The sequence below is a fragment of the Dipodomys merriami genome, unplaced genomic scaffold (assembly GCF_024711535.1).
Source record: "Dipodomys merriami isolate MVZ:Mamm:240054 unplaced genomic scaffold, mDipMer1.0.p SCAF_103, whole genome shotgun sequence".
NCBI classification, from domain to species: domain Eukaryota; kingdom Metazoa; phylum Chordata; class Mammalia; order Rodentia; family Heteromyidae; genus Dipodomys; species Dipodomys merriami.
The window spans coordinates 2,847,156-2,873,842 of NW_027202305.1; the positions used below are offsets into that span (position 1 = coordinate 2,847,156).

The 26,687-nt window shown below is 53.8% G+C and overlaps 1 protein-coding gene across 15 annotated transcripts in view; it reads right to left on the reverse strand.

Annotated features, from left to right (window-relative positions):
* The window catches only part of LOC138809989 (protein Aster-B), a 169,462-nt gene that overhangs the window by 29,223 nt on the left and 113,552 nt on the right, over positions 1-26,687 (reverse strand). For 10 of the 15 annotated variants that reach the window (XM_069997216.1, XM_069997214.1, XM_069997236.1 and 7 more), the window contains one exon: positions 2,090-2,300. In XM_069997216.1, the coding sequence (XP_069853317.1) occupies positions 2,090-2,300 (211 nt within the window). Of the gene's footprint in view, positions 1-2,089; positions 2,301-6,202; positions 6,253-8,474; positions 8,708-14,728; positions 15,022-25,822; positions 25,971-26,687 lie in introns of those variants that run through there. The other 5 variants (XM_069997225.1, XM_069997240.1, XM_069997223.1 and 2 more) reach the window with 5 other exon arrangements.

The window sequence follows — 26,687 nt, forward strand, 5'->3', positions numbered from 1 at the left end:
TGCCCCTCGATGCCGGGCCTGCCCCTCGATGCCGGGCCTGCGCTCGATGCCGGGCCTGCGCTCGATGCCGGGCCTGCCCCTTGATGCCGGGCCTGCCCCTCGATGCCGGGCCTGCCCCTCGATGCCGGGCCTGCCCTCGATGCCGGGCCTGCCCTCGATGCCGGGCCTGCCCTCGATGCCGGGCCTGCACTCGATGCCGGGCCTGCCCTCGATGCCGGGCCTGCCCTCGATGCCGGGCCTGCCCCTTGATGCCGGGCCTGCGCTCCATGCCGGGCCTGCCCTTGATGCCGGGCCTGCCCCTTGATGCCGGGCCTGCGCTCCATGCCGGGCCTGCCCCTTGATGCCAGGCCTGCGCTCGATGCCGGGCCTGCGCTCGATGCCGGGCCTGCGCTCGATGCCGGGCCTGCCCTCGATGCCGGGCCTGCCCTCGATGCCGGGCCTGCCCCTCGATGCCGGGCCTGCCCTCGATGCCGGGCCTGCCCTCGATGCCGGGCCTGCCCTCGATGCCGGGCCTGCCCTTGATGCCGGGCCTGCGCTCGATGCCGGGCCTGCGCTCGATGCCGGGCCTGCGCTCGATGCCGGGCCTGCCCTCGATGCCGGGCCTGCCCTTGATGCCGGGCCTGCCATGCATGCCCAGGCTCCCGAGCCCACAGAGGACACCTGCCGGCGTGCCCACTCCACCCGCAGCCAGCTACAGCTGCTGCCCCGCTTTCCGTAGGAAGGTGGCAGCCTGCGGGCCCAGCTGTGCAGCCTCTGCCCCTCCCCAGGATGGAACAGCAGCGTGCCCGTCTGCTGCACTTAAGAGAGACGGGACCTTGGCTTCCTCCGCACCCAGGCCCGGCTCCGCGGTGGGGGAGGGAGAGCCCTGCGATGCCCTCTGCCCTGCCTTGGGCCCCTGTCTCTGTCTCCCTGACCTGTTCCCGTCTCTCCAGGACCTGGAGGGGCTACTCTAGGCACTCGGGGCACCGCCCCCCCCAGTACCATGGGCATGGGGGGAAGTGGGCGGGGTCACCCAGGCGAGCAGCTGTGGGGATGGGGGCAAGGATGGTGCCCTCCAAAAGGGCATCCTCCCACCATCCCCCATCACCAGGGGCAGCAGGGGCCTGCGGTGCCCTGAGGGGGCCGCCCCCCGCAAGGCTGTGGGCCCCCCAGCGGGCTCTGCTTGGAGAGGGCGCTATGGAAGGGGGACGGATGCCCACCGCAGGCAGTGCTGGGGCGCAGGCAGACGTGGGGGGGGGCCTCCCGCATCCCTCGGTAACTTCAAGCCAATCTGGGTGGGGAGGGGGCACAGTGGGCCGTGGGGCCGGCCCTTCTGGGAGAGGGACCAAGCAGGACACGTGGGCAGAACTGGCGGGGGGCGGAGGGCGAGGATGCTGAGCACTACAGACACGTCAACACTAGAGGGGAGAGGAGGAGACAGACGAAACATGGCTTACTTTTGAGAGGCGCTTGTGAGACTAAGACGGTGCATGCAAAGAAGGGATTTGGGAAGTGGCGGGAGGAAGAGGAAGAACAAGAAATCAAAAGACAAATTCAGATGGGGCACGGTCTCCCTCACCTCCCTGGGGTCCCCAGCCCCTGCCGGGCCCTGGGAATCTGAAGGCAGAGAGAAGCTTCTAGAAGGAGCATCTGGGCAGTGCTGCCTCATGCTTCCCGGAAGACTGAGGACGGGAGGGGTGCTCTCTGGGGAGCCATCACCAGCCCGGGGCTGCCAGGGCCCACATGCCGCCATGCCCGGCCGGGTCGCTGTCCTCGTGGCCCGATGTGTGTGGAGTGGGTGGGGACGATGGCAATGCAGGATGCCGGACAGAGCATTCTGGAAGTTTCTCTGAAAGATTCAATCCCTAGCACTAGCTCTAGGGGGCAACTTTGCAGAAGGGTTCAGCACCCGGTCCTGGGGCTCCCAGGGCGGAGGGCCCTCAGGATCCAGGCTGGAAAGCCACTGAGCTGAGCTCGGTCCTGCCTGCCTGCCCGGCCGGGGCCTGAAGGACACCGGCGCCATCCACTCACCGCAGGAGGAGAGCACCCCTTCCCGGGCAGCACCAAGCCCCCCGGCACCAGCCGACAAGGGTCGGCGGCCCCCGCTCACCTTGGAATTTTTGCCCCCACTCCGGCCGGACTGGGAGGAGCAGCTACGCTGCACGCCCTGCTCGGGGGTGGACGGGGACTTGTCCGAGGAGTGGTCCGAACCCTTCTCCACCATCGCGTCTCCGTCCTGGTTCTGAGGGGTGGGCGAGCGGGACCGCTTCCGGAGAATCGGGGAGCAGGCCGGTGTGCTGCGGTTGGAGTTACTGGCCGTGCTGCAGGGGAGGAGGGGGAGGGGGAGAAGGGGGAGGGGAGGAGGAGGGGGGAGGGGGAGGGGGAGGGGGAGGAGAGCAGGCGGTCAGTGATGCAGGCTGGAGGCCTGGGCGCCTAGGGAGACAGGGGCCCAGGGATGGACTCAGTGCCGTGTAATTCTGCTATTGGCCAGGAGAGGGCAGTGGTGCCAACATATGAAAACAGAACTAGGACTAGGAAAGGGCTGGTAGGGCAATCAGCAATTGAGCTTTACATTTATCCATCCGGGTGTCTGACCATCCAACCACTGCTGGAGCCCCCATTATCCTCTCAGATGCCAAGCGCCGTCCAGTTATGATCTGAAAGGCTCACTGGAGCTCACACAATGCTATTAGTTCATTGTATACATGCTCTACTTGGAACACTTGCTCATAATAATGGCAGTCACAATACTGTTTTTCAGAGCGTTCTCACATATTTCATGACACTGGGCTCTTAAAACAGCACCCTAAGTGCCCAGACCCCTAATTTTAAAAGTGAAAACCGAATCTGGCAGGTAAGGTAAGCGTCTGCTGATCGCAGAGGGCCTGCACACAAAATGTGGGCTTTCTGCTTGGGTTTTCCTGCCCACACCATTCTGTTGTGTTTTCTTACAGACGGCTCCGCTTTCCCTGATGGTGAAGGTGAACAAGCACCACCCCTCCCCCACATTCATGTCCAGCAAGTGCCTTAACCATCCCATCTTACCAAACCCAATTACGCTATTATGATCTCCTAGTGACTACCAGATTCTCACTTGCTTGTGTTTTCAGAGGAGAAGAGATGACAGAGAAAAAAGGAGAGGAAAACTGAATGTGCTGGTTAAACTTCAGTAGATGTTTGCTTTGTTGGACAGAATACAGAAAGAGATTAATAAAGGGAAAGGTTAATTAGTAAGAGTTGGGGGGTGGACACTGGTGGCTGGGGCCTGTAATCTTAGCTACTCAGAAGGCTGAGATCTGAGGACTGAGGTTTGAGGTCAGCCTACCTTACCAGAAAAAGCCAGGCTAGCCATGTTGCTCAAGTGGAAGAGCACCAGCCTTGAACAAAAAAGTGCTGTGGTACTGAGTTCAAGCCACAGTACCAGTGTACACGGGTGTGTATGCATGCACACATGCACTTGCACACACACGTACACACACAGTACCATAGTACCAGTGCACATGAGTGTGTATGCATGCACACAAGCACCTGCACACACACACACACACACACACACACACACACACACACACACACACACACACACACACACACACACACACACACACACACACACACACACACAAACACAGGCAGGGAAAATGGGAAAGAAAGCGAATGTGAAGCTACCAAGCGGACAGCACCAGGTTGTGGTGTTGGGTGTAAAGAGCCAAGTACCCCAGCCACCAACTGAGCAGTCAGAGGGCAGGGGGTGCGGGAGGGCAGGGGGTATGGGAGGGCAGGAGGTGCGGGGGCGGGAGGGGCAGGGGGTGCGGGAGGGCAGGGGGTATGGGAGGGCAGGGGGTGCGGGAGGGCAGGGGGTATGGGAGGGCAGGGGGTGCGGGAGGGCAGGGGGTATGGGAGGGCAGGGGGTGCGGGAGGGCAGGGGGTATGGGAGGGCAGGAGGTGCGGGAGCAGGAGGGGCAAGGGGTGCGGGAGCTGCACTCTCAGGACACCACATCCAGCTTTCCTTCAGGGAGTGGTGGCTGTGTGGGAAGCCCCAGAAGCCCCGTCCTCCAACATCCCAGCGGACACACCAGAGATAAAAACCAAGTCCCTTCAGCAGGACCTCGGCCCAGGCAGAGCAGAAAGCACCGAGGGGGAGACAGCGGGGGGGGGCAGCGCTGAACTTTTTGGAAGGAAACCAATGTGGGGGGGAGACCACCATGGCCAAAGGACGCACAAGGAGAGCAAAAACACAGCGTGCATTTAACATCTCACTTACCACCAGCGGTCCCTGCTCCGGGACGCCCACCAAGTCCTGCCCCTGCCCCCCTTGCCCTGGGACTACAGCACTGGAGACCCCGGGGAAGAAAGTTTCACTGTTCTGCCTCAGCGGAAGAAGCCTCACCACGGGGCCAAGTTTGCAGACCGGCAGCCCACAGCGTGTGGTCTGGGGGTCCTGAGAGTGAGCCGGGCCAGCCAATTTCAAACCACAGCCAAATAGGTTTAAAGTGCCTCCCAGGATTCCATTCCCAGAACAGCGGGGGACTCTCTCCCTACCCACAACAACCAAACCAAACAACTACCGAGACACAAGCCAAGCAGGCTTCTGTGTCACACACTGATCTGGGAGTCGGGCGCTGGTGGCTCATGCCTGTAATCCCAGCTACTCAGGAGGCTGAGATCTCAGCCTGGGCAGAGAAATCTGGGGAGCTCTTATCTCCAATTAACTAGCATAAAGTTGGGAGTGGAGGTATGGCTCAAGTGGTAGAGAGCCAGACATGAGTGAAAAGCTGAGAGCTCCAGTATCAGCACGATGCATATACACATCCATGTGTGCATGCCTGCACCACATATGCACACACGCATGCACACACATGCACACACACACATACACCACACAGTCATCCCTTCATCCCACAGATTTGCATATACTGCTAAGAAATAAAACCAGCAGATCCCGTATGAAAAAACTATTTCTCATAGTGTTGAACCTTTCAAACTCTATGCCATTAATCATGCCAGCATGATTAATAATAAGATTGTATTATATTTTAAAATCTTTAGACTTTAAAGCAAAGAAAAGGACCTTAAATGGGGCTGGGAAGGTGGCTCAGTGGTAGAGTGCTTGCCTCACATGCATGAGGCCCTGGGTTCGATTCCTCAGCACCAGATAAGCAGAAAAAGCTGGAAGTGGTGCTGTGGCTCAAGTGGTAGGGTGCTAGCCTTGCACACAAAGAGGCCCAGGGACAGCGCCCAGGCCTGGAGTTCAAGCCTCACAACTGACCAAAATAAATAAATAAATAAAACCCACAAAATCCCCCAAACCCTAAGCAATAGGGGGTGTAAGCCCCTGACGAGGGATGTGGCTTGCAGACTTGTCTTTCCGGCTTTGGCAGTGTTCACTGACCACCTCCACTACACCAGTGCTGGACGTTCAAGATGCCAAGGGAAGGGCCCTGGCTTCGGGCATTTTCAGCACAGATAAGCTGAACACATATCTTTTTGTCTGAAGATAAACTACAAATGAGGTGATCAGGGTGGGGGATGGGGAGACTGGCTTTCTTACAGAAATGGCCCTGGAGCTTAGTGCAGGGCCAGGTGGAGGTCAGAGAAGGAGAGAAGAGAATGTTCTAGAAAGAAAGGAGATGGAGGCATAGAACAGCATGGACCGCACAGAGCATTACACAGCATGCTCGCGCTCGGGCTCCAGCCCCACAGACACCCTCAGCCCACGGCCTGTGTCCCAGATGCTGTTCATCCATTTCCTGCTTTGAAGATCTCCAACAAGGCCTATCTCAGTCTCCGGGTTTTCTCACTAACAAACAGTGCTTGCCTGAGTCTGACCACACTATCTCCTGCTGTCGAGTGCCTGACCCCACGTCCTGTGCTCAGATCTGGCTGAGGGCCTTCACAAACAGAGAGATGTGGAAAGAGCACGCAGGCTTCTCAATGGCTCCATAGTCTCCATCCGCCCCCTGGACGTGCTGGCCACCGTGTTCCAGCCTCACCCTCAGCCCCCCGCGAGGACAGCGGCCCTCAACCAAGGAGCACAGCACAGTGGGTCCTCGGTTGGCCGCCCAGCCCCTGGCAGCAAAGCGCGGTCGCTGGGCGTGGAACACCGTGATAGAAAATCACCAGGATCTGCAGGACTAACGCCCCTCCCTCTGGATGTCCCGAGCCTCCACCTAGCTTGGACGGCAGCCGAGGCTCCCCGAAATCACACCACAGTGCATCCTACCAGCCAGCGGGCCGCGGCTCGCTCCCAGCCTGTGCTGAGTCGGGTGCTGTTGCGTCCTCGAGGACGCTGGCAAGTTCTGTAGGAGGCTGCGTGCCGGGCCGGGCGCCGCTGCCCGCACTGGGGAAGCAAAGCACTCAACTAGAAATGGGACGTCCAGCTCCAGTGCGTGTGCCAGGAGCCCGCAGGGCAGGGACAGGGTTAACTGCCGCCTGCGACGCCAGCTAGCCCGGGCTGGGTCCCACGCTGGCCACCTGCTTGTGGTGTGACCTGGTCTCCTAAGCCTCATTTTTCTCTCTGGAAGAATGGACGCCTGTCTCACAGAGCCATGTTGTCTATACGGCGAAATAACGCGAGTGACGTACTTGGCCCATGGGCTGATGCACCGCAAGTCTCTCCTTTTTATCTGGCAGCACTGAGGATTGAACTCAGAGCCTGGGCCAGCCGTGGACCTCAATCCCCCTACTTCAGCCCCCTCAAGAGCTGGAGTTACAGGCTTACACCAACACGCCCGGCCTCAACTGATGTATTTGAGCGACAATCATAAAGTGAACTCTGTTCCTCTCTGTAAGATTGAGGACATGCATCACCCTCCACACTACCAGGGGAATCAGCCAGTTCCCCTTTGGATTTTCCCATAGCCCAAGCTCACTCCAGAGAGAAAGGCCACAGGTGCATCTGCGCAGCATCTGCAAGGGCTTTACATGCAACCCATCACCCACACCACTTCCACACTGAGAGTTTGTGAGGACTCCTGAGGGTGGTTCTTCCTCTTTGCATTTCTGCTTGCCATTTAACGGTGTCCACGCAACGTCTCTAGCCGTGAAAATCCATAGTCCAATAGGGTAGCAAGGGGCAGAACCAACCGGAACCTTGGGGGAAGGAGGTGAATGGCTCAAATCCCACATCCCAACCGCTCCCCGATTCCCTTGGAGAGGAAAATACCAAGTCACTTATAAAAATTAATCCAGCCGGGTGCCAGTGGCTCACGCCTGTCATCCTAGCTACTCAGGAGGCTGAGATCTGAAGACAGAGGTTCAAAGCCAGCCCAGGCAAAAAAGTCTATGAGACTCTTATCTCCAATTAATCAGTAGAAAGCTGGAAGTGGAGCTGTGGTTCAAAGTGATGGAGTGGGGGCTGGGAAGGTGGCTCAGTGGTAGAGCGCTTGCCTTGCATGCATGAGGCCCTGGGTTCGATTCCTCAGCACCAATAAACAGAAAAAGCCGGAAGTGGTGCTGTGGCTCAAGTGGTAGAGCGCTAGCCTTGAGCTGAAGAGCTAAGAGACAGTGCCCAGGCCCAGAGTTCAGGCCCCATGACTGGACCCCCCCCCAAAAAAAATATTCAAAGTGATGGAGTGCCAGCCTTGAATGAAAAAGCCAGGCTCGAAGAGCCCAAGGCCTCAAGTTCAAGTGCCAGTACTAGTACGTGCACATACTCAAACTCATCTTCCCAGACCAGTGCCAACAAGTCTCAGTGGCTCCCAACATATTTTGTAGGACGCTAGATATGGTGGGTGGTTGAAGGGGTCAGAAATGGGTGCCCATCTGCTGCTAGGAGTGGCCCTGAGTGGACCCTGCTCTTGGTGTTACCACTTGTAGTAACTGCTACGTGAGACCCCCCACGCCCAGCGGGTCAGTTTCCTCAGAGGAAGAAAGCCCACTGTATCAGGAGGGTAAGCTGTGATGGCCCAGTGAAGAAAGGAGTCGGGAGGCTTGCGTGAGGGCGTGTGTTTACCCCACTGCAGGACAGAGGCGGCCCGCGGCCGCCGCCTCACTTTGGCTAGGGTTCAGCGGCATCTTGCCCGGAGCAAGGGCAGGGAGGACGCAGGCTCCCCGGAGAGGGCCTTTCTGCCCAATCACAGGTCTCACAGATGCCACCTGCAGATCCTGGCTTGGAATGGGCCTGTTCCACCTGCTGTACCACGGGGCACAAGCTGCTGGGAGCATCCTGTGCCGGCTCCTCTGCCCGGTTGGCCTGTTCACATCTCTGTGGGTGTCCTGCCCACAACTCAGGGGCTTCCTGACCCCTCCTGCCCTCCTGTAAGTATCGGAGGAAAGTTCTAAAAAATGCTTTTCCCAAAATCTTACAAAGTCAACAAGGCCAGTCCATCTACAACATCTGCAACTAGCTGCCTGATGAAACCCCTAGACCTGTGCCATGTCTTGCATGGAGCAAAGCCCTACCAGCGACTTCGGTTGCTGATGAATCTATTAACTGATGAGTTGACTTAGGGGCAAGGTCTGTGAAAGAGAAAAGCAGCGAGAGGTTCAGTTACCCTTCTGCAGGCATTCTTGGGTCCCAGAGGGAATGTGGGGGGTGGGACTGGCCCGGGGAAAGGCCTTCTCTAGCTCCAGCTAGCAGGCTCGTCCACAACGCTGCAGCTTGTACCATCCATCCTCCTGCTCCCCGCCGCCTGGGTTTCCCGCAGCTTCTGTTCATCCCAGTTTGGAATTCAATCCAGGAACAGGCATGACAAACACTATTTTTCATTTCCATGGAGACAAGAGCCTGCAAGAGAAGTGGGACTCCACGCCTGAAATGCCAAAACAGCCTGACCCACTTTCCCCACCCCCACCCCGCGGACAGACACAGGATCAGATGGTTTGGGAGGAAGCCAGCGCCGCCGCGATGGCCACGCATCTTCAGAGAGGGTCCGATCGGGGGGCGCCTCGGGGGTGCCACACAGACCACCGCCAGAAGTCCCCCGGGGAGCTTCCCGACCCTCCCCTGGAGGCCGAGACTCGAGTCTCCGAGGAGAAGGACATACTGGACAGCTACCCAACTCCTGGCATCCAACCGCCTTCCCAATGTCTTCCGGTACCATGCCCTCACAGAGCTAGTCCAGCCTTCTTGGGCCATTCTCTTCCCTGAACACAGCAAGTGCCCAAAGACAGCTCCACTTGTTGGTGTCTCCGCCTGAGCCTGTTGGTTTCTTTACAACCTCCAAGGTCAAGTGTGGAGCAGACTCCCGAAGGGCCACCCCGTCCAAGGTGCACTCCTGTGCCAGGCCAGGCCAGCAGCACTGTGGCATCACCTGCTTGCCCTTGTCTGCACCGCAGGAGCCGCAATGTCCCCCCAGGGCCTCTAGCAAAATGACTGCCACACACTGGCGCGTGCAGGAGTAAAGAAACAAGTTCTTCTGCCGGGCGCCGGTGGCTCACGCCTGTCATCCTAGCTACTTAGGAGGCTGAGATCTGAGGGACAGCGCCCAGGCCCAGAGTTCAAGCCCCACGACCAACAACAACAACAACAAAAGAGTTCTTCTAAAAGCCACTGCTTATATTGGTAGCCATGCTCCTAGACGTATTTCTCTTAAACTGGGCCCAAATCAGCCTTCTTCTTTAGAAGTCAGTCCTTATTCTGATGTCTGGACCCATGAAAACTAAAATAGGACCTCTCCCCCAGACTCCTGGCTGGTCTTGTCCATTTTTTATTTTTGTCCAGATATCATAGTATTGATCAGGGTTTCAATCCTAAGCTCACTGGGCACCTGTAGTTCACACCTATAATCCTAGCTACCTGGAAGGCTGAGATCTGAGGTTCGTGGATGGGAGCCAGCCCAGGCAAGAAAGTTCTGGAGACTGTAATCTCCAACAAACTACTCAGAAAAGGCCAGAAGGGGCGCTGCCACTCAGGGGTACAGCACTAGCCTTGAGCAAAAAGAAGCTGAAGGACAGTGCCCAGGCCCGGAGTTCAAGCTCCAGGACCTATTAAAAAAAAAAAATCCTGAGCTCTTTGGTACCCTTGAGAAAAACCATTTTATCTTTCTGTGGACTTCATGTTCCTCGGCTGTCCATGCCTATCTTACCGGCATGAAAAAGTTAAAGATAAACTGAGTTAAACCGTGCATCCCCAGTGCAAGAGGTCCCTACCCTTACTCATGACACTAAGAAAGGGTGAGGAGCAGGCTGTGAGCTCCCAGCGAAGGGATGGAACCCACTTCCTGAAGATGTAGGGAGAGCACAAGATGGTCCCCATCCACACCCTCAGCTGGCCCCGACCCCTACAAGGATGCTGGGAGATGAAGCAGACACTTACAAGAGTTGCACAATGGCCTCTTCCTGAGACTGTCCACAGCACACAGGCCCCTGGCCGTTGGGGAACAGTCCTTCTGGCTGGCTGGGCTGATCCGTAACTGTTTCACCTACAAGGAGCCTCCCTGGCTGCAGGCTCCATCTTTCCCCCGGCTGCAGGGATTTCCTCTGAGGCAGCCCAGATGGCAGCCACCGGCCTTGGCTTCACGGTACAGCACTCGTGAGGCGGCAGCAGACAGGTATGAACATCCTGTGGAGGGATTTGGAACTCCATGCCCTTATTTCTCCAGGACTTTTAATGATCATTATCTGTCTAATTCTTGGGGCTCAGCAGCCTTTAGAAAGGAAGCTCATCTGTTTCAACATCATCCAATCAGCATGCTCTGCGCACCTCCGACTCCACAGTTACACATCCAGCCCAATAGATTGTGTGATGGTTCTTTGCCTCCATACAACATTAAACATGATACTGGGCACAGAGAGACAGTACTTTCTAACCTGACTTCTATGGGCCTCTGCCAATCCCACCCAAAGTATTTCAGAAGCTTCAACGTTCAAGGGAAAAGGAGAAAGGCACTACACTATTCCAGAAAGCCCTTTCCCTGACAAAGCTTTCCAATCCATCGGGAGAAGACCACAGCCACTGAAGGAGGCAAGGGGGAGTTCAACTGAATAGAACTCCGAGTTCCAAGTTTGCCCATGGAGGGCCCCTCCCCACCCCATCCCCCCCCGTTCCCACCCCCCTCAAGAGAAATGTTGCCACTAAAGCTGGAAGGAATCTGGGCAGGAACCATCCATCCATTCACCACCCACCCACCCATGGATGAGACCATGCTCCGTGCCAAGTAATGTTCCAGACGCGAGGAATATTGCCTCTGACTAAGAAACCCACAATCTGGAGGAAGAGATAAATGTAATTACCAACATGGTGTAATAGGAGCCGCTTGGATTCAATCGACATATCTCTAATCACCACCTGTCACCGCGAAGAACAGCGCATGGGGCATTAGGTGGCGTTGCCGACTGGGTCCCTTCCCTGGGTATAATCAGGGCGGGGGGGGGGCAAAGCGCTCCTCTCAAAAATGCAGCTTTTTATTGTTCGAGAAGAATGCCGATGCCACCTGACCCCCCCCCGAAGGATATAAGAAGAGGATGCCAACGAGCACACAGACAGCACCCAGAGAGGCATGTAGAACGGTGCCGTCTCTCAGACAGAGGGCTTCACACCCCATTAGGACCTGCATGCCGCTGCCTCAGCCTCAATCCAGCACCACCTCTCTGGTCAGAGCACGTCAGTTCCTGGCTAGGCGGTGGGACACGGGTGGGAGGCGCTGGGCCGCGTAGGGTGAGCCCTTCCCATGCGTGGCTGACGGTCCTATAGAGATGGGCTTGCCCACCCTTCCTTCACCTCGGGAACGCAAGGCCAGCTCTTGCTTTTTTTCTGTGAGACAGTGAACTAGAAATAGCTCAAGGAACGATCACTGTGCTCCAATCATGGGGATTTCGGTAGAAAGAAGTGCTGAAGAGCTCAGTCTCCCTGCCCGGCTTCAGGCAGGCAAGTAAGTCACCCCAGAGGTTTTAGCCTAACCTAACATACATTTAGGGCGCGAAATCCCAGAGCTTCACCTTGTCTTTCTCCTTGTTGCCACTTTCTACCAGAAGCAAGCCTTAAAAGTATGTCATCTGGCATTTAAGGCCATTCTCTCATTCAGGCTTTCCTAGACTTGAGGTCAGCAGCCCCTCCTTCCCTCCCCTCTCCCTGGTTAGAGAATTCTAGGTCCTCTAACCTATTCTCAGAAGTTAAAGACCCTTTGTCCAAACAGAATCTCCACCCACACATCAATTAGACCCAGCTCTTAAAACAAGCACTAGAGAAGTTATTTGATATGCAAATGTTTCACCCCAGGGCAACTCTTGAGAGTTTTTTTTTTTTTAAATTGTAAACTCCAAGCTGTCCTGTGGCTTCTGACCCTAGGACCTGTTCTCAAATCTCATTTCTTGTAAAGTGAGTTCTCACAGAACAGAGCTACAAATAACCACCCATTCGGCTCCCTCTCCACTCAATGGACTCCCGTCCAAGTTCTCCAGAGTGGGGACAGACAGGCTCAGAAGGGAGCAGAAGAACCGCCCCATGGGCTTCGCACAAACCAGAGTGCAAACCTATTTGGGGAGTCATTTTCTAAAACAAGGGAAGCTGGAATTAGTCACGGTTTTTGGTGAGTCTCTGGGTGTCATTCTGTCACTTTATCCTGCAGCAAGAGAAAAGCATGAGGTCTGGTGTGCACGCACACCCACACACCCACCACGTCCCCGCCAAACCCTAGATCTGGCAGGACCAGGAAGAAGTCACCCAGCTTATTCTAACCCGTGTCATACTAAAATCCGGACGTGCTCATTGGGAACACCACTCTGCCAGGTTCAAAACCACACATTTTGGAGGCGGAGCTGTGGCTCAAATAATAGAGTGTTAGCTTTGAGCAAAAAGCCTAAGGGACAGAGGCCAGGCTCTGAGTTCAAGCCCCGGTACCTGAGCCAAAAACAAAACTCTCTCTTTTTTTTTTTTTTTGGTCCAGTCGTGGGCCTGAACTCTGGGCCTGGGTGCTGTCCCTCAGCTCTTCAGCTCAAGGCTAGCACTCTACCATTTGAGCCACAGCACCACTTCCGGCTTCTTTCTTTTTGCTTATGTGGTGCTGAGGAATCGAACCCAGGGCCTCATGCATGCAAGGCAAGCGCTCTACCACTGAGCCACCTTCCCAGCCCACAAAACTCTCTTTTTAAAAAGCTATTTACCTCTTTAAATGGGTGGAAGAAACCCAAAGAATATTTTATGGCATGCGACAGTTCTGTGACGTCCCCAAGTCAGAGGCCATGAATAAAGGTTGTGTGTGTGTGTGTGTGTGTGTGTGTGTGTGTGTGTGTGTGAACACAGCCATGAAATGATTTGTTGACAGGTTTCTCAGCCTCTATGCAAAGCAGGCCTGAGTTAGCAGTGACAGAGACAGAATGGCCCACAAAGCCCTACCACATCTTACTGAGTTTGCAGGCCTGCTCTACCAGTGCAGGGCCCACAGAGACTTTTCCCAGAGCCGTCTCCTGCCCCCCGCCCCGCCGCCACCACGATGGGAAACCTGTGCCCCAGACAGCTACCCACACAGCACTCGGCACAGGTGTACGCGCATCACCAAGACAGACAACAGATAACAGTGGTGGGGCCAGGAAAGAGAGGAAGAGGAGGGCTGTGTTTGTGTTCGTTGTTCTTCTGGGTAGAAAGATTTTTTTCTTCCTTCTCCCCCAGCTGACATGTCAACGCTGCTGCTTCAAGGTCTAAGCAGTTACCAGGGGCGCTGGTTCCCGCTGTCCACCTCAAGCCCTCAGCTCGCTACTTTGTAGACAGCTCTGAAGACACTCCTCTGTCTGTCCCTTCTACTAGGGCTGGATTTAAAGACAAAAAAAACACAGTAACTCGGACCGAGGCTTCTGTAACCTACAAAGTGCTACTCAAGCGAGGGCGTGAAGTGCGTGCATGACTCAGGGTTAGCTGTGGGGAGGGGAGGTGGGAGGGGAGACACAGAACAGGGGCTCGCTGGCTAATCTCAGAACACAGCCATCAGCCCCAGCCCGCCCCGAGCGCTGGGTTCTAGGTGGGGGTGGGGATGGGGCAGGCTCCAAGTCCTCCCCTTCCCTAAATCAAGTACAGAACCCGCAGTGCAGGGAGCTGGGGGGTGGGGGAGTCAGCCCCCGCCCCCCGTCTATTTCCTTAACACACAGGACAAATCTGCGAGTCAAGTGCCGGCTGAGCTGAAGAAGTGAATCGCTGTCCGCTTCCCGCCTCTCCTCTCGTCGGCTGGTCACAGACCCGAGTGCCTCGTGGGGAGCAAGTCACGTCTGTCCCTAAGCTCCCCTGCCCAGGCCCCCTCCCACCCACGGAAGTCAGTGGGTGGGGACCGGAACACATGGCCTGTCCAGTCTCCTCCCCTCCCCCCGAGGCCAGGCCACCTCTACGACGTCCCTCGAATGCAGTCCCCTGACCGCCTGCCCCGGTCAGAGAGGGGCCCTGGTTCAGACAGCGTTGGAGGCACCCCTGGGCTCCAGCCCACCCAGGGCTGCCCCTGCCCGCTGGCTGCAAAGCTGGCCTCAAGCAGGGCTCCTGGAGGGAAGAGGGGCGCGGAGAGGAGAGGCCAGGGGGGAGGGCAGCTGGGACCTCCGCGGCATGTCACGCCGGCTGCTTCCAGATCCCAGACAGAGACAGAAGCAAACATGGACTCCAGATCTCACTCTGCCTCCAAAGGTTTGTGTTCCTGGCTGCCCTGAACAGCGTGCACGCACACCACCCAGACAGACAGACACAGACAGACAGACAGGTCCTCGCGACAGCCCCTGGGACCCCACCTGACCCCAGGACCCAGCCACGCCTTCCCCCCCCCACATCCCAGGAGGAAACAAAGATAGACTGACACGTACACACAGGAGCGCGTCAGCACGAGGTAGCACTAACCTGGAAGCCATTAGGAACAGTAGCAGAGAGCCGGCAGAGAGGAAGGCGCTCATTCATTCATGCATTGGGCAGTGGGGGCGGGGCGGGGGGCAGGGGCTGAGGCCGCAGGGCCTCCCCTCCACGTCCATGCCGGCCGGCCGTGTCTCTACCACCAGAGGAGGGGACTGGGGCGGGGAGGGGAGAAGCAGGGCTCTCATAAGCTGGGAAATCTCCCTCGTTCTATGGTCTCCCGCGGCCCTGGAATCCTAGGCATGGCCCCCCTTTGATTTTCTTTGCCCCCCACCTCCCTCTGTGGCTGTGGTGGGTATTTGGCGTGGCTGCTCAGCATACAGAAGCCCCTTGCTCGCTTGTCCCCCCCTCTCTTTCTCTCTCTCTCTTTCTCCCTCCCTCACACACAGCTGTTCTGAGCTCAGCCACGCACGCGCACAGACGCACAGACACACTCAGACATGCACCCTCTCGCGCAGACACACGCGGGTGCGTGCGCGCGCACACACACACACACGCGCAGCCGCCTGCAGGTTTACATAATGCAACTCTTTGGTGCAGTCGGCTTGCCAGCCCTCAATTATTCATGCCAGCTTGGAGGACAGAGCCACCGGGGCCGCGGGGAGCGATTTCCTCTCCATCGCCAAATCTGACAAAACACAAGATGCTGCTCCCAGGAGCCTGTGCTCCCGGGGCTGTCGCCAATTATTTTCCAGGTGTTGCCTATTAGGTCAACCTGTGTGAAGGAAGGGATGCTAAATAAAAACACAGGCGCAGGCTCTAAATCGAGCCTCGCATCCTTTCCTGGATGGCTGCAGCTCTTGCTGCCTGAGCCCTGGGGATCCGGAGGAGGTAGGCGGCCCCTGGACGCTGCAATCTGTACAGGAAAATGGCAAGGGCTTCTCAGGGCAGCAGGCTGGCAGCAGAGACCTCAAACGGCCATGCTCGCTTCCTGATCAGGTCAGGTTTGCCCAGGATGGAGGCTCAGCACTGGTGTCAAGCATGTGACTTTTGGGGTTCTCCATCCATCCGCTGACAGGACAGCATTTTGAAATATGGCTACTAGGTTTAACTGGCACCATCGGGGCAATGTGGTAGATGCTCGGGCACTGGGTCTAACGGGGACCATTTTGGATTCTTGGTGAATGAAGGAATTCAGGTGTGCCTGAACTCCTAGAGGCAGGGGCGGGGACTTGGGCCTGCCAGTCCGTGCCTTGTACCCTCTAGACTTTGAGCTCGGGAGCTCCCAGTAACCGTGACCCTGTTTAGGCCCCCCCGCACCCCATCACCTCAGGGACCCTCCTGTCTCCTGACTTTCCGCAGCTCACCACTTCAGCTCACCATTGGAACTGATCAGGTTTGATGAGAGTGTTTTTCTGCTCTTCACTCTCCTACTCTCATGGCTCAGTTTCCTAACAGCCTGAAATGTAGTTGAGGCTCTAAGTTTTGGGGGGATGTGTGTCTGTCTGCAGCTGCTGGCTTTGTAATAATGACTCCCAATTCAACCTCTGTGTCTCCAGATGGAATTCCCATATCACATGGGTGGTGCTGAGAGGCATGTCCAGGTACACATTCTGTCTGGTAGTCTACCCTCCAATGACATCATGAACCGCTTGAAAGGCACTTGTGCTTATAAAGTACTTTGTCCACATTAAGACATTCGATCCCCCCGGTCACACGAGTCGGTCTTAGTGGCCAAAAACAGCTGAGGATGCTGAGTCCAGACAAGGTGTCGGTCCCGTGGTGTACAACAAGCGGCCGGCCCATCCTGGCGCTCTTGTGTCCACAGTGCCCTGGGCTCCTGCTCAATTGCTTCTTCCCAGAATGCCGTGAGTTCTCGCTCCAATACTACTTCCCATCATGCCCAGGGTGCCCACTCAACTAACAAAAAGAGCTGGGACGGCACACGCACCAGCCGTCCAGCGATCAGCACAAAGCCCGGGGGAGAAGATGCGGAGGACCCCAGGACTAGAACTACCCCAGGACCCCCTGCCTAGAGGGCTCCTGTGGGCTCTTCATCTCTAGAAGGAGAATCTGCCTACTTTCCTTTCTTGGCTTTCCTTTATCCTTCCAATAACCTACTCAGCTTACAGGAAGAAAGGAAGGGAAGAGGGAAGGAAGAAAAGGAGAAAGGGAAGGAAGAAAAGGAGAAATGAATGGAGGGAGGGAGAGGAAGGGCCTGAGCTGGCACTCTAGATCACCAGACTGTTTCCCCAAGATAATGAGCTGCCCAGATTACCTTTCCACAGGCTGATAAAATACCTGAGATAACCAACTTAAGAGAGAAAAGGTTTTCCTGGGCTACCTGGAGGGTTCCAGGCCACAGTCACTGGGTCCCTATGGCCTCTGAGCTAACCAGGCCTCCAATCTTGGGCTTGTTTGCTAGTTATTTTGGGGCTGTAGTCTAGCACACTTTTCTGCCCTGGCTGGCCTCGACGGCCATCCTCGGGAGGTGGCCAAGCCCCAGTGCCCAGCCTGCTTTCCTGCTTAGACGACAGCCTTCCAGCCTCTTTGCGTTGACACCACAAAATAAACTTGGCCTTGGATCTGGATCCACACCCAAGTCTGGCTGCCTTTTGCATCTCTAAGTCTCAGTCATTCCTCCCCTCCCACATCCTACCTCAGATTCAGCTGCCATCTGAAAAAGCCAATACATAGATCTTTATTCGTTTTCTACTGCTGGATACATGAGGAGACAGAATCAAAGCAGTGGACAAGTTGAGTGCCTTCCCTCCCCCTGCCGCGCAGCAGGTAGGAGAGGAAGTGCAGAACTTAACTGCAAATTCCACTGTTCTTTCCGCTTGTTTTCGCATGCTGAATACTGGCACCTGCCTCCAGTACTCCCTAGGTGACTTTGGACAGCCTGGGCTAGCTCTTCAGGGATTCCCATGAGCACTTTAGAATGCACGCACTCCTCTTCGTCCTCTACAGTCCCATACGGTTAGTATTCCCACGATGTGTTGTGGTAGCTTTTGGTTGAAATGATGAAGCCAGTGCTAACTCGGTAAAAGTTATGCACACTTAGCTTCAGATCCCTCCATTGTTTTTCTCTTTATTTTCTTTTATGAACATCTATCTATTGTACAAAAGGATGTGGCTGACTAGGACATTTTCATACACGCATAGAAGTTTCCTGGATCTTGTTCTCTCTACCATTACCTTTAGATTGGTCACAAAAACAAGAGACTTGAGTCAGGTTGTGAGAGGATTACATGATGCAAACACACATAATACACCTTCGACTTCATCTAACATAAACTGTGTACCTGTGAGACAAACAGAAGCTATTATTCTCTATCCTGGCCAACAGCGACCGCTACTGCTGAAAATCAGCACAATGAAAGATTTCCCAGTGCCGAGCAGGTATTCATCCATCTTTAGTGGAGTCTGAAACTAAAAACAAAACAAAACGAAACTGTTTCCTAAGACCTGGGTACTGTGACCTCAGCCATGAGAATGTGCTGAGCCTGCTCTCCATGCCCCAGAGCTCATTACCCAAGAAGGTTCCAGGCCATGCAAAGCCAAGTCTCTGGCCTACTGTATTATGGAGAACATAAACATTTCTTTCATAATAAATGCTCCTCACTTGAGCTACAATAAAACCAAAATTATCCTGATAATAGCAAGAGTACTTCCAAAGTGCTTAGCAAATGCCATTTGCTAAGCCCCTGATAAGAATGATTTCATGTAATGTAAAAGATGGGGGCTCATAATCCCCATTTTTCAGATGAGGAGGAAGGTAATTTAATTAATAATTTCCCATCGTATACAGTAATTAAACGGAAGAACACATATGGGAACACACCCAATCTGCCTTCCCTGAGTTCACTCTTATCTATCCTGTGTCAGCAAAGGCCTTGGAGCTAGACATGGCGGCTCACACCTGAAATCCCAGCTACTTGGGAGGCTGAGCTCTGAAGACTGTGGTTCAAAGCCAACCTAGAAAGGAAATTCCATAAGACTCTTATCTCCAACTGAGCGGCAAAAAACTGGAAGTGGAGCTGTGACTCAGGTAACAGAGTGCTAGCCTTGAGTAAAACAGCCAAGCAAGAGGAAGAGAAAGAAAAGAACTTGGGGCTGGGAAGGTGGCTCAGTGGTAGAGCGCTTGCCGTGCATGCCTGAGGCCCTGGGTTCAATTCCTCAGCACCACATAAGCAAAAAGAAAAAAGCCGGAAGTGGTGTTGTGACTCAAGTGGTAGAGTGCTAGCCTTGAGCTGAAGAGCTGAGGGACAGCTCCCAGGCCCAGAGTTCAGGCCCCACGACTGGTCCCAAAAAAAAAAAAAAAAAGAAAAAAAGAAAAAAAAAGAACTTGGGAAGACAGAGGCCATCTGCTAACAGTGTCTGTGAATCCATGCTGAGTCATAACATGCAAAACGAATTCCCCGGACAGATACCCACCATTCAGACTCCACACTTCCATTACTAAGTTATCGGTGCCTTTGGAAATCCCATAACTCTTTTCTGTACATGGATTTGGGAAACAGAAGGTAAAGTAGGTACCCTCTTCTGAGTTAAACCTTTCTCTTAGAGATGGGAAACATGGAGGCTGTTTCTACTTTGAAAAGAGAAAGAGGATGCTGTAGGTGTGGCTTAAGTGATAGTGCACCTGCCTAGCAAGCCCAAAGGTATCAGAGTTCAAACCCCAGTTCCACCAGAAGGAAGGGAGGGAGGGGAGGAGGGAAGGAAGAGGGGAGACACAGGGAGAAGGGAAGAGGAGAGAGGAGGGAGGAGAGGAAGGGATTTCTCAGCGTTCTGTGCAGTCTGACAGCTCTTGGAGGAGAGCTTCTGCAGGAACAGAAGTAAGGAAGAGGTTATGAGCTAGATCTACCCAAGCAGATAAACAATTTTGGTGGAGCTAGGAGATGTGTCGAGTGGTAGAGTGCCAGCCTTGATGAAAAAGCTAAGGACCAGCCAGGTGCATGAGATCAGGCTCTGTTACTGGCACATGCACGTGTGCATGCGTGCGCACACACATGCACACACACATATGCATGTACAGAGAAAGACAGGAAAGAATCAAGTGATGGTCACCAGGATGGGTGCTTTTACACATGTGACTCTTTCCTTAAACTTTATCTCATCCAACTAATGAGGAAACTTCGCTCAAGCTGGCCTCCACTCCCTCCAATCACAAATTCATGCTTCTATCCCATCTTGCTACGTCTAGAAACGCCCACTGACTTACATAAAAGGCACCTGAATGTGCAGCCGGTGCCGTACTGTGTTGTTAGGACTTCCATTGGCACGCAGTGTGGGGGAGGTCTGTGATGATACCCACACATGTGAGCCATTCTTAAAGCACTTTCAATGGGGTTCCTTGCTGTACAATACTAAATACAGTATTACACTTAACCTTCAGAATCACCCTGCTGGGTGGGTTCCACTGTAGGCCAATTATCCACTTGCCTCTCGCTCCAAATTCACCCTTCTATACACTGTCTGTGACACACAGCTGTTCCTGGACACATTTCTCCACTGAACGGTGGAGCTGAGGGGCAGGGTATGGGCAGGGGAACTTTGTTCGCTGGACCCAGACAGACAGCTGGCAAATCCTGTGCCCCACCTGGGGCCACCTTCAGCCTCCACTGATCCACGGCCACGCCCTCTTCCATGAGTTCAGAATCTGCATCTTGGGTGGGGCCTTCCTACAAAGAAAGCTTAGTCCTTCATTTAGTGCTCTCCTCCCTGATCCTTCTTTCCCTCCCTCTTTCTCTACACAGCAATATCTATTATCTTGGCATTCTTTGGAGTTCTTCTATGTCTTTACTTGTTAATGATTCTTTTTTTTTAATTGTGAGAATACTGTACAGAGGAGTTACAATTACATGGGCAAGATAACGGGTACATTTCTTATCAAGCATTGTTGCCCGCTCTTTGTTTCCCCTTCCCATCCCTTCCCATCCTCCCTCCCCCCCCCCACCCGTTGTTAATGATTCTTAACATGGAACTTTCCTTGTTCAGATGATTGGCATAGCTGGATGCTCTCCTGTGCAGAGGAGTAGAAAGCGCAGCTGAGTTAACAGGGTCTGCCCGCCCTCAAGTTATTCAGGAATGACAAAATAGCCAGAAAAGTTAGAGTATACTAAGAGTCAGGGACCATTCTGATCCTTGTTTAATCCTCACACCAATCCTATGCTACAAAAGAGGAAGTAGGGGAATATTGAAGATTAAATAATTTCCTCCTGGTCAGAAAATTTAAAAACAAACAAACTACAACAAAACAGAAAGGAAGACTTTTCTGTCAGCATTCTGACTCCAGAGCCCGTTCTCAGCCATTCAACACCACGGCCTCCCAAGCCACTACAGTCAAAGAGAGACAGGGCATGAGAAGCAGAGGCTTCTTTGTGGGCACTTTGGGAGGAAAGATGAAAAACAAAAACAACTCTTAAACCTCGGCATGATGCAACATGCTAGACCTTGTTCATTTAAACCTTGGCACGATGCAACATGCTAGGCCTTATTCAAAGACTTTGTGAAGAACATATTTGGAATGCATCTCATTTAATCTATTGTTCTCATTTCACAGAAAAGAAAATTGAGTCCAAGAGATCATAGACATATCTGCACATTTCCCTGGCACACCAACACATCATTCACTAGGAACTAGAAACTTAATATTGAAAGTGGCCCCGTCCTCAATTGATCCTATTTGCTCTATTCTTTTCCCTTTAAAAAAAGATGATCTCGTGTGGCTAAATTTCCTGACATTCTGAAAGGCACTGGAGGGAGAATGAAAAACTTCCTTTTTTCTCAATCTCCAAAATTAGACTGATGGCTTGGTAGCACCAGGCAAGAATTCACTCCCAAGGAAGGTCAACAGGGCTATGCTTCAGACAGAAAGCTCAGGCCCTATGCACGCTCCAACATTAGGACACACACACACACTCTCTCTCTCTCTCTCTCTCTCTCTCTCTCTCTCTCTCTCTCTCTCTCTCTCTCTCTCTCACGGCCTAGGCCAGCAGAGGTCATGATTGCAAGGGAAGCAGCGTGGGGCCCAGGAGCTGGAGAGAGGCATTGATCACACGGACAGAGAGAAAAAGAAAGTGAGAAAGAGGATGGATGCCACTCCGAATCTCCAGAGGGAGAGTCACGGGGCAGGCTGCTCTCTTCGTAGGTGACCAACCACTGCCCATGAGAACCAAGAACCTGCCAGCCCGGTGGCTGCAAGGGGGCGGCAGAGCATTAGAACACAGGTGAAAATCGACTCTGTTTTCCCAATGCAAATTAAAGTCCCAGGCTTGACACAGAAGAGAACGCCAGGAAAGGAACATGGGCAACTTAGCCCAAGTTGTCTGCCTCTTCAGCATGGCCCTCCACTTCCTCTGAACCTGCACGTGCAGCCCCTTGGCAGCATCCTCCGTCCCCAAACAAGCCATGGAGCCCACCCCGCTGGTCATGGACGAACTCCTCCGACAGACATGCCTGGACCACAGACACTGCCTGCAGACCAGCCCGTCCAGTGACCAGATAGGAACCACCCGCTCACTTCGCCTCACTCCGGGACGCATCTGCAGGGCTGCCCCAGCTCTACAGCTTCCATGCCACCGGCCAAAGCCTCTCTCAGGGCATCAGAGTTTTTAACCTCTCATTAAGCCAGCTCCTGGTCCCCTGGCTTCCCGCCAAGCAGCAGGGCAGGCTAGGTATCTTGGAAACAGCATCACTGCAGGAGCATTTCCCAAGAAACCCCCGGCAGGTAAATTTGGGAGTCTTCTTCAGTGTCTCTTTCCAGCCTTAAAACACATGCTCAAGGAATACACGTGAACAAGGAGGAGCCAAGATGCGCGGTGAAGGGCACAGGAAAAGGCCAAAGTCAAGGCTCAGGGTGGTCTGCACCACATTCAAGTTTTAAGAGACTCCAAGCTCCTTGCCACCGGCAGAGGGGCACACGGCAGGAGCGTGCTGGACATCAGGAGACACTGAGACACTGAGACACTAAGCCCCGCTCCAGATCACCTCTTTGCAGAGGTGACTGACCTCTTCTTAATCCTGGATTACCGTCTTACACAGGGAAGCCTGCTTGCTGGGTGCCCCAGTTAAGATGCTGACACATTGTGCTTAAGAATAGATCTTGAGTCCTTCAAGCCCAAGGCTTGAGCCTCGAGACCATCCCCCCATCCAGCCCACGCCTGCTCTTCCTTTAGACCAGAGATCATCCACCAGTGACTGGAACTCACAGCAAAAGAGCACCAACATGGGACCCGTGCTCTGTACTGGGAACTAGTAGGGAACTCGTGTAAGGGAAAAGAAGGGAGGAGATATATGGAGCTCCTAAAAGAGGGATTCAGGGTGAGGGATCAGCCCAGCATTCACTTAATAAAACAATGCCCAACTTCCTCGGGTCCGAACACCTACATGGTCATAATGGTAATAACACACCCCTGCTCTGAGCCTCAGCCTCCTCAGACCCTTGTTTTGGGCAAGGGTCCTGGGAGCCACTGGCATCCCACTTCTGTTTCTTCTTACCCCTTGCAGAGCAGTGAGGAAAGCCAGGTCATAGACCTGGCCTCAGCCACACCAGGAGATGAGACACTTCCACTGGCTTTGACGTCATGCATGCTACTTCCCTACTACTGCTGAGAGGCCAGAAACACACACACCCGTGAACCTCCACATGGAAATGATTTTTGAGCTCTCAGTCTGATCTCTACCCCAAACCGTCATTCCTTTGTAATTCCCTCCAATGATAAAAGTGGTACAAGCAGCTGGGTACCGGTGGCTCATGGCTGCAGTGCTAGAGACTCAGAAGCTGGATGTCTGAGGATTGCGGTTCGAAGCCAGCCAAAACAGGGAAATCTATGAGACTCTGAGCCATCAAAAAGCGGGAGGTGGAGGTGTGGATAAAGTGGTAGAACTGGCTCCAGCCTTTGAGTAAAAACGGTAAGGGACAGCACCTAGACCCTGTGTTCAAGCCCCAGTAACTGAGAAAGAAAAAAAAAGTAGAAAAGGAACCAACACAAGGTCATGTTTTCCTTTTCCGTTAGCCTCCAAGAAGGAATCAATATCCTTAACTAAGAAGGGAGCAGTGTCAGCCCCTCCTCAGGGCAGACAGACAGCACAAGTCCTGCTTCGATCTATCACTGCATCTCAGAGCAGCGGTGGCATCCAACTCCCCCCCACGAACAGAAACGGCCCTGTGCAGCTTCCTGGAAGCCTTGTAAAATATGTTCCAGTGGGAGGGAGCGGATGCTAAGAAAACCCTGCCCACTGCTGGGTCCCTGCATGCTGACATTTGTAATCAAGACGGAAAACAGCCCACGTGATATGCTCCAGAGGCCTGGCTTGTTTTCTTCTAAATAACCTTGCATTTGACTTGCCGGCATCTCACATCAAGATCTACAGATGGCAGGTTGAAGATGCCTCATCCCAAGTGCTTGGGACCAGCAGTGTTCGGGATTTGCGATTTTGGAATATTTATATATATATATATATGCATAATGGATGTCTTTTTAGGAATGAAGTCCAAGCCTAAACACAGATTATTTATGGTTTATATAAGTGAACATTAGTAGGCTGGGCACCAGTGGCTCAGGCCTGTAATCCTGGCTCTTGAGGACCCTAAGATCTGAGAATCAGAGTTCAAAGCCTGGGCAGGATGCGAGACTCTTACCTCCAATAAACCAATAAAAAGTTGGAAGTGGAGCTGTGGCTCAGTGGCTCAATGGCCCCAGTACTGACACAAAAATAAATGGACAGGTAGATGGATGGATGAATGTTAGTGCACTTACTATAGCATCACGTAAAGTCGAGCATGGAATTTTCCATTCATGGCCTCATCTCGGTGCTCAGGAAGTTTTGGATTTGGAGGTATTTGGGATTGTCAGCTTAAAGAAGCACAACCGGCCCTGCAGCCTGTGAGTGTACTACTTCAATTCCTTATTTGACCAATGTCTGGTCTCGCGTGGTCATTTCCCTTACACCTAGAGTGGGTGTAAACTAGCCCAATTCTTCCAGGTTAGGTGTGTATCTCCCTCCTGCCACGCCATGCACAGCCACAGCATCTGTGCTGTGGAACAGATGCCCAAGGAAATTAGAGAGCACAGGATCAAAAGCAGTAGACATAGGAAAACATGGTCAACAAGATTGCTTTCAGAAAAGTAATAGCTGAGTAAAACCAAGAAGCTATAATAGAAGTGTGGACGCACACTGAAATTCAGGGCCGGAGAGCAAGTCTTCTCCAGTATCCTTGGTCACAACTCCCAAGCACACAGCCCCACCCCCCAGGACACGGCTGTCCACCCTCCTGCCCTGAGGGTTAATTTAACTCTGGGGACTGAGCTGGGCGTGGATAGTAATTATAATGCCTTGTACTTACGGCTAGCTATTTCTGGCCTACGGGTTGTTGTCTCTATCCCTTTCTGAAGAGGAGGTCGGTGAGTCTGACAGATGTAGCTTTCTGGGCCTTCCTGGGGCAGCCTTTGCAGACTGTGACCGGGAGGTGGGAGTGGGGGTGGGGATCTCTGCTCACTTTATGGACCAAGATACCAGAGGACAAATGATGGAGCCTCCTTTGCAGAAGGAAATGCACAGAATAAGCCAAGACCCACACAGGCTCAGCCCAAGAATGAATGTTCAGTTCCTAACACATGCGAGGTCTCCTGATCTGAAGCCAGCTTCCACAAGGACCAAGACTATTCAAATGACAATCTCCAGCCTGGATGATCTCTTTATCTTAAAAACAACAACAACACTTAAAAACAACAACAACAAAACAACAAAAGCTAGGTGTAGCGGGTCAGGTCTATAATCCTAGCCACTAGGCAGGCAGGTAACAGTAGGATCTCAATTCAAGAGTACAATCCCAGGCCAGCCTTGTGCAGGGGCCTCTCCTCCCAGGTGAGGAGATCCGTGTAGGACAATCCTAGTCTGACTCTAACTGAAAAAACAAACAAACAAACAAACAAAAAACTAAAGCAAAACATGGGTTGAGAATATGGCTCAATTGGTAGGGCAGGGTGCTGATTAGCAAGTACAAGGCCTTGAGTTCAGTCTTGAGTCAGGACCTGAGAAAGAGACTCTATCCCTCCAAGTAGCCTCCCTCCCAGGTACTGCCGTTGTACGATCATTTCCAGTGGGAACCCAGAGGCGCGGACTGGTGGAGGAACTCACCCCAGGTCAGTCAGACTGTCGCTAGTGAGGTCAGGATTCACACCCAGTGGCTCAGCTTCAGGGTCCCCTCCCCAGATCCCCAATGAGGAACTGCCTTGTGCAGATTCAGGCAGAATTTCTGGGTCCCTTGAGTCCCACATGATGCTGACAACCATCTAAGCCAGTGGCTTCTCAAACTCTGATGTTGCCTATTCAGATTCTGGGGGCCCAGAAGTTCTGGAACCGGAATCCAGAGCCTGCAGTCGAACGCCCATGTCAGGCCGTCTGGGCAGAGGACCCTGCACCGCTCACAGGGGCTGCCCAACCACCCCAACCACCCCCAAATAGCCTGGGAGGGGGCACTGAGCAGGTGGCCCAGCGAGGGCCATTGTGGACTTAATCCTGGTGACAAAACTGCCTTGGGGATGGCGGGCGCCTGGAAGAGGGTGGGGGGATCCAGGCTACTTAACGTGTCGAACCTCGCAGGGAACCGGCAGTTGGAAATGTCTGCCTTTGCCAGAACAAAGACCTCTTCAAGTCCCTGGCATCTGGGCTGGCCATGCGCCATGAGAAAAGAAAAGAGCTTGCTGTCCCTTTAAGGACGCCCTCTCTCCACAAAGGTCAGAGATGCTTGGGGAGCCCTGCCTGAGTGAGCACTTTAGGGACCCCCCCCCCATTCCTCAGCACCTGCTCTGAAGATGGCAGACACCACCCTAGGTCAGGAGCAGTGAGCAGGCAAGAGCCCAGGGTCTCGTGTGTGTGTGTGTGTGTGTGTGTGTGTGTGTGTGTGTGTGTGTGTGTGTGTGTGTGTGTGTGCGCGCGCGCGTGTGTGTGTGTGTGTGTGTGTGTGTGTGTGTGTGCAATTCGCCTACACAGGAGAGTGAGC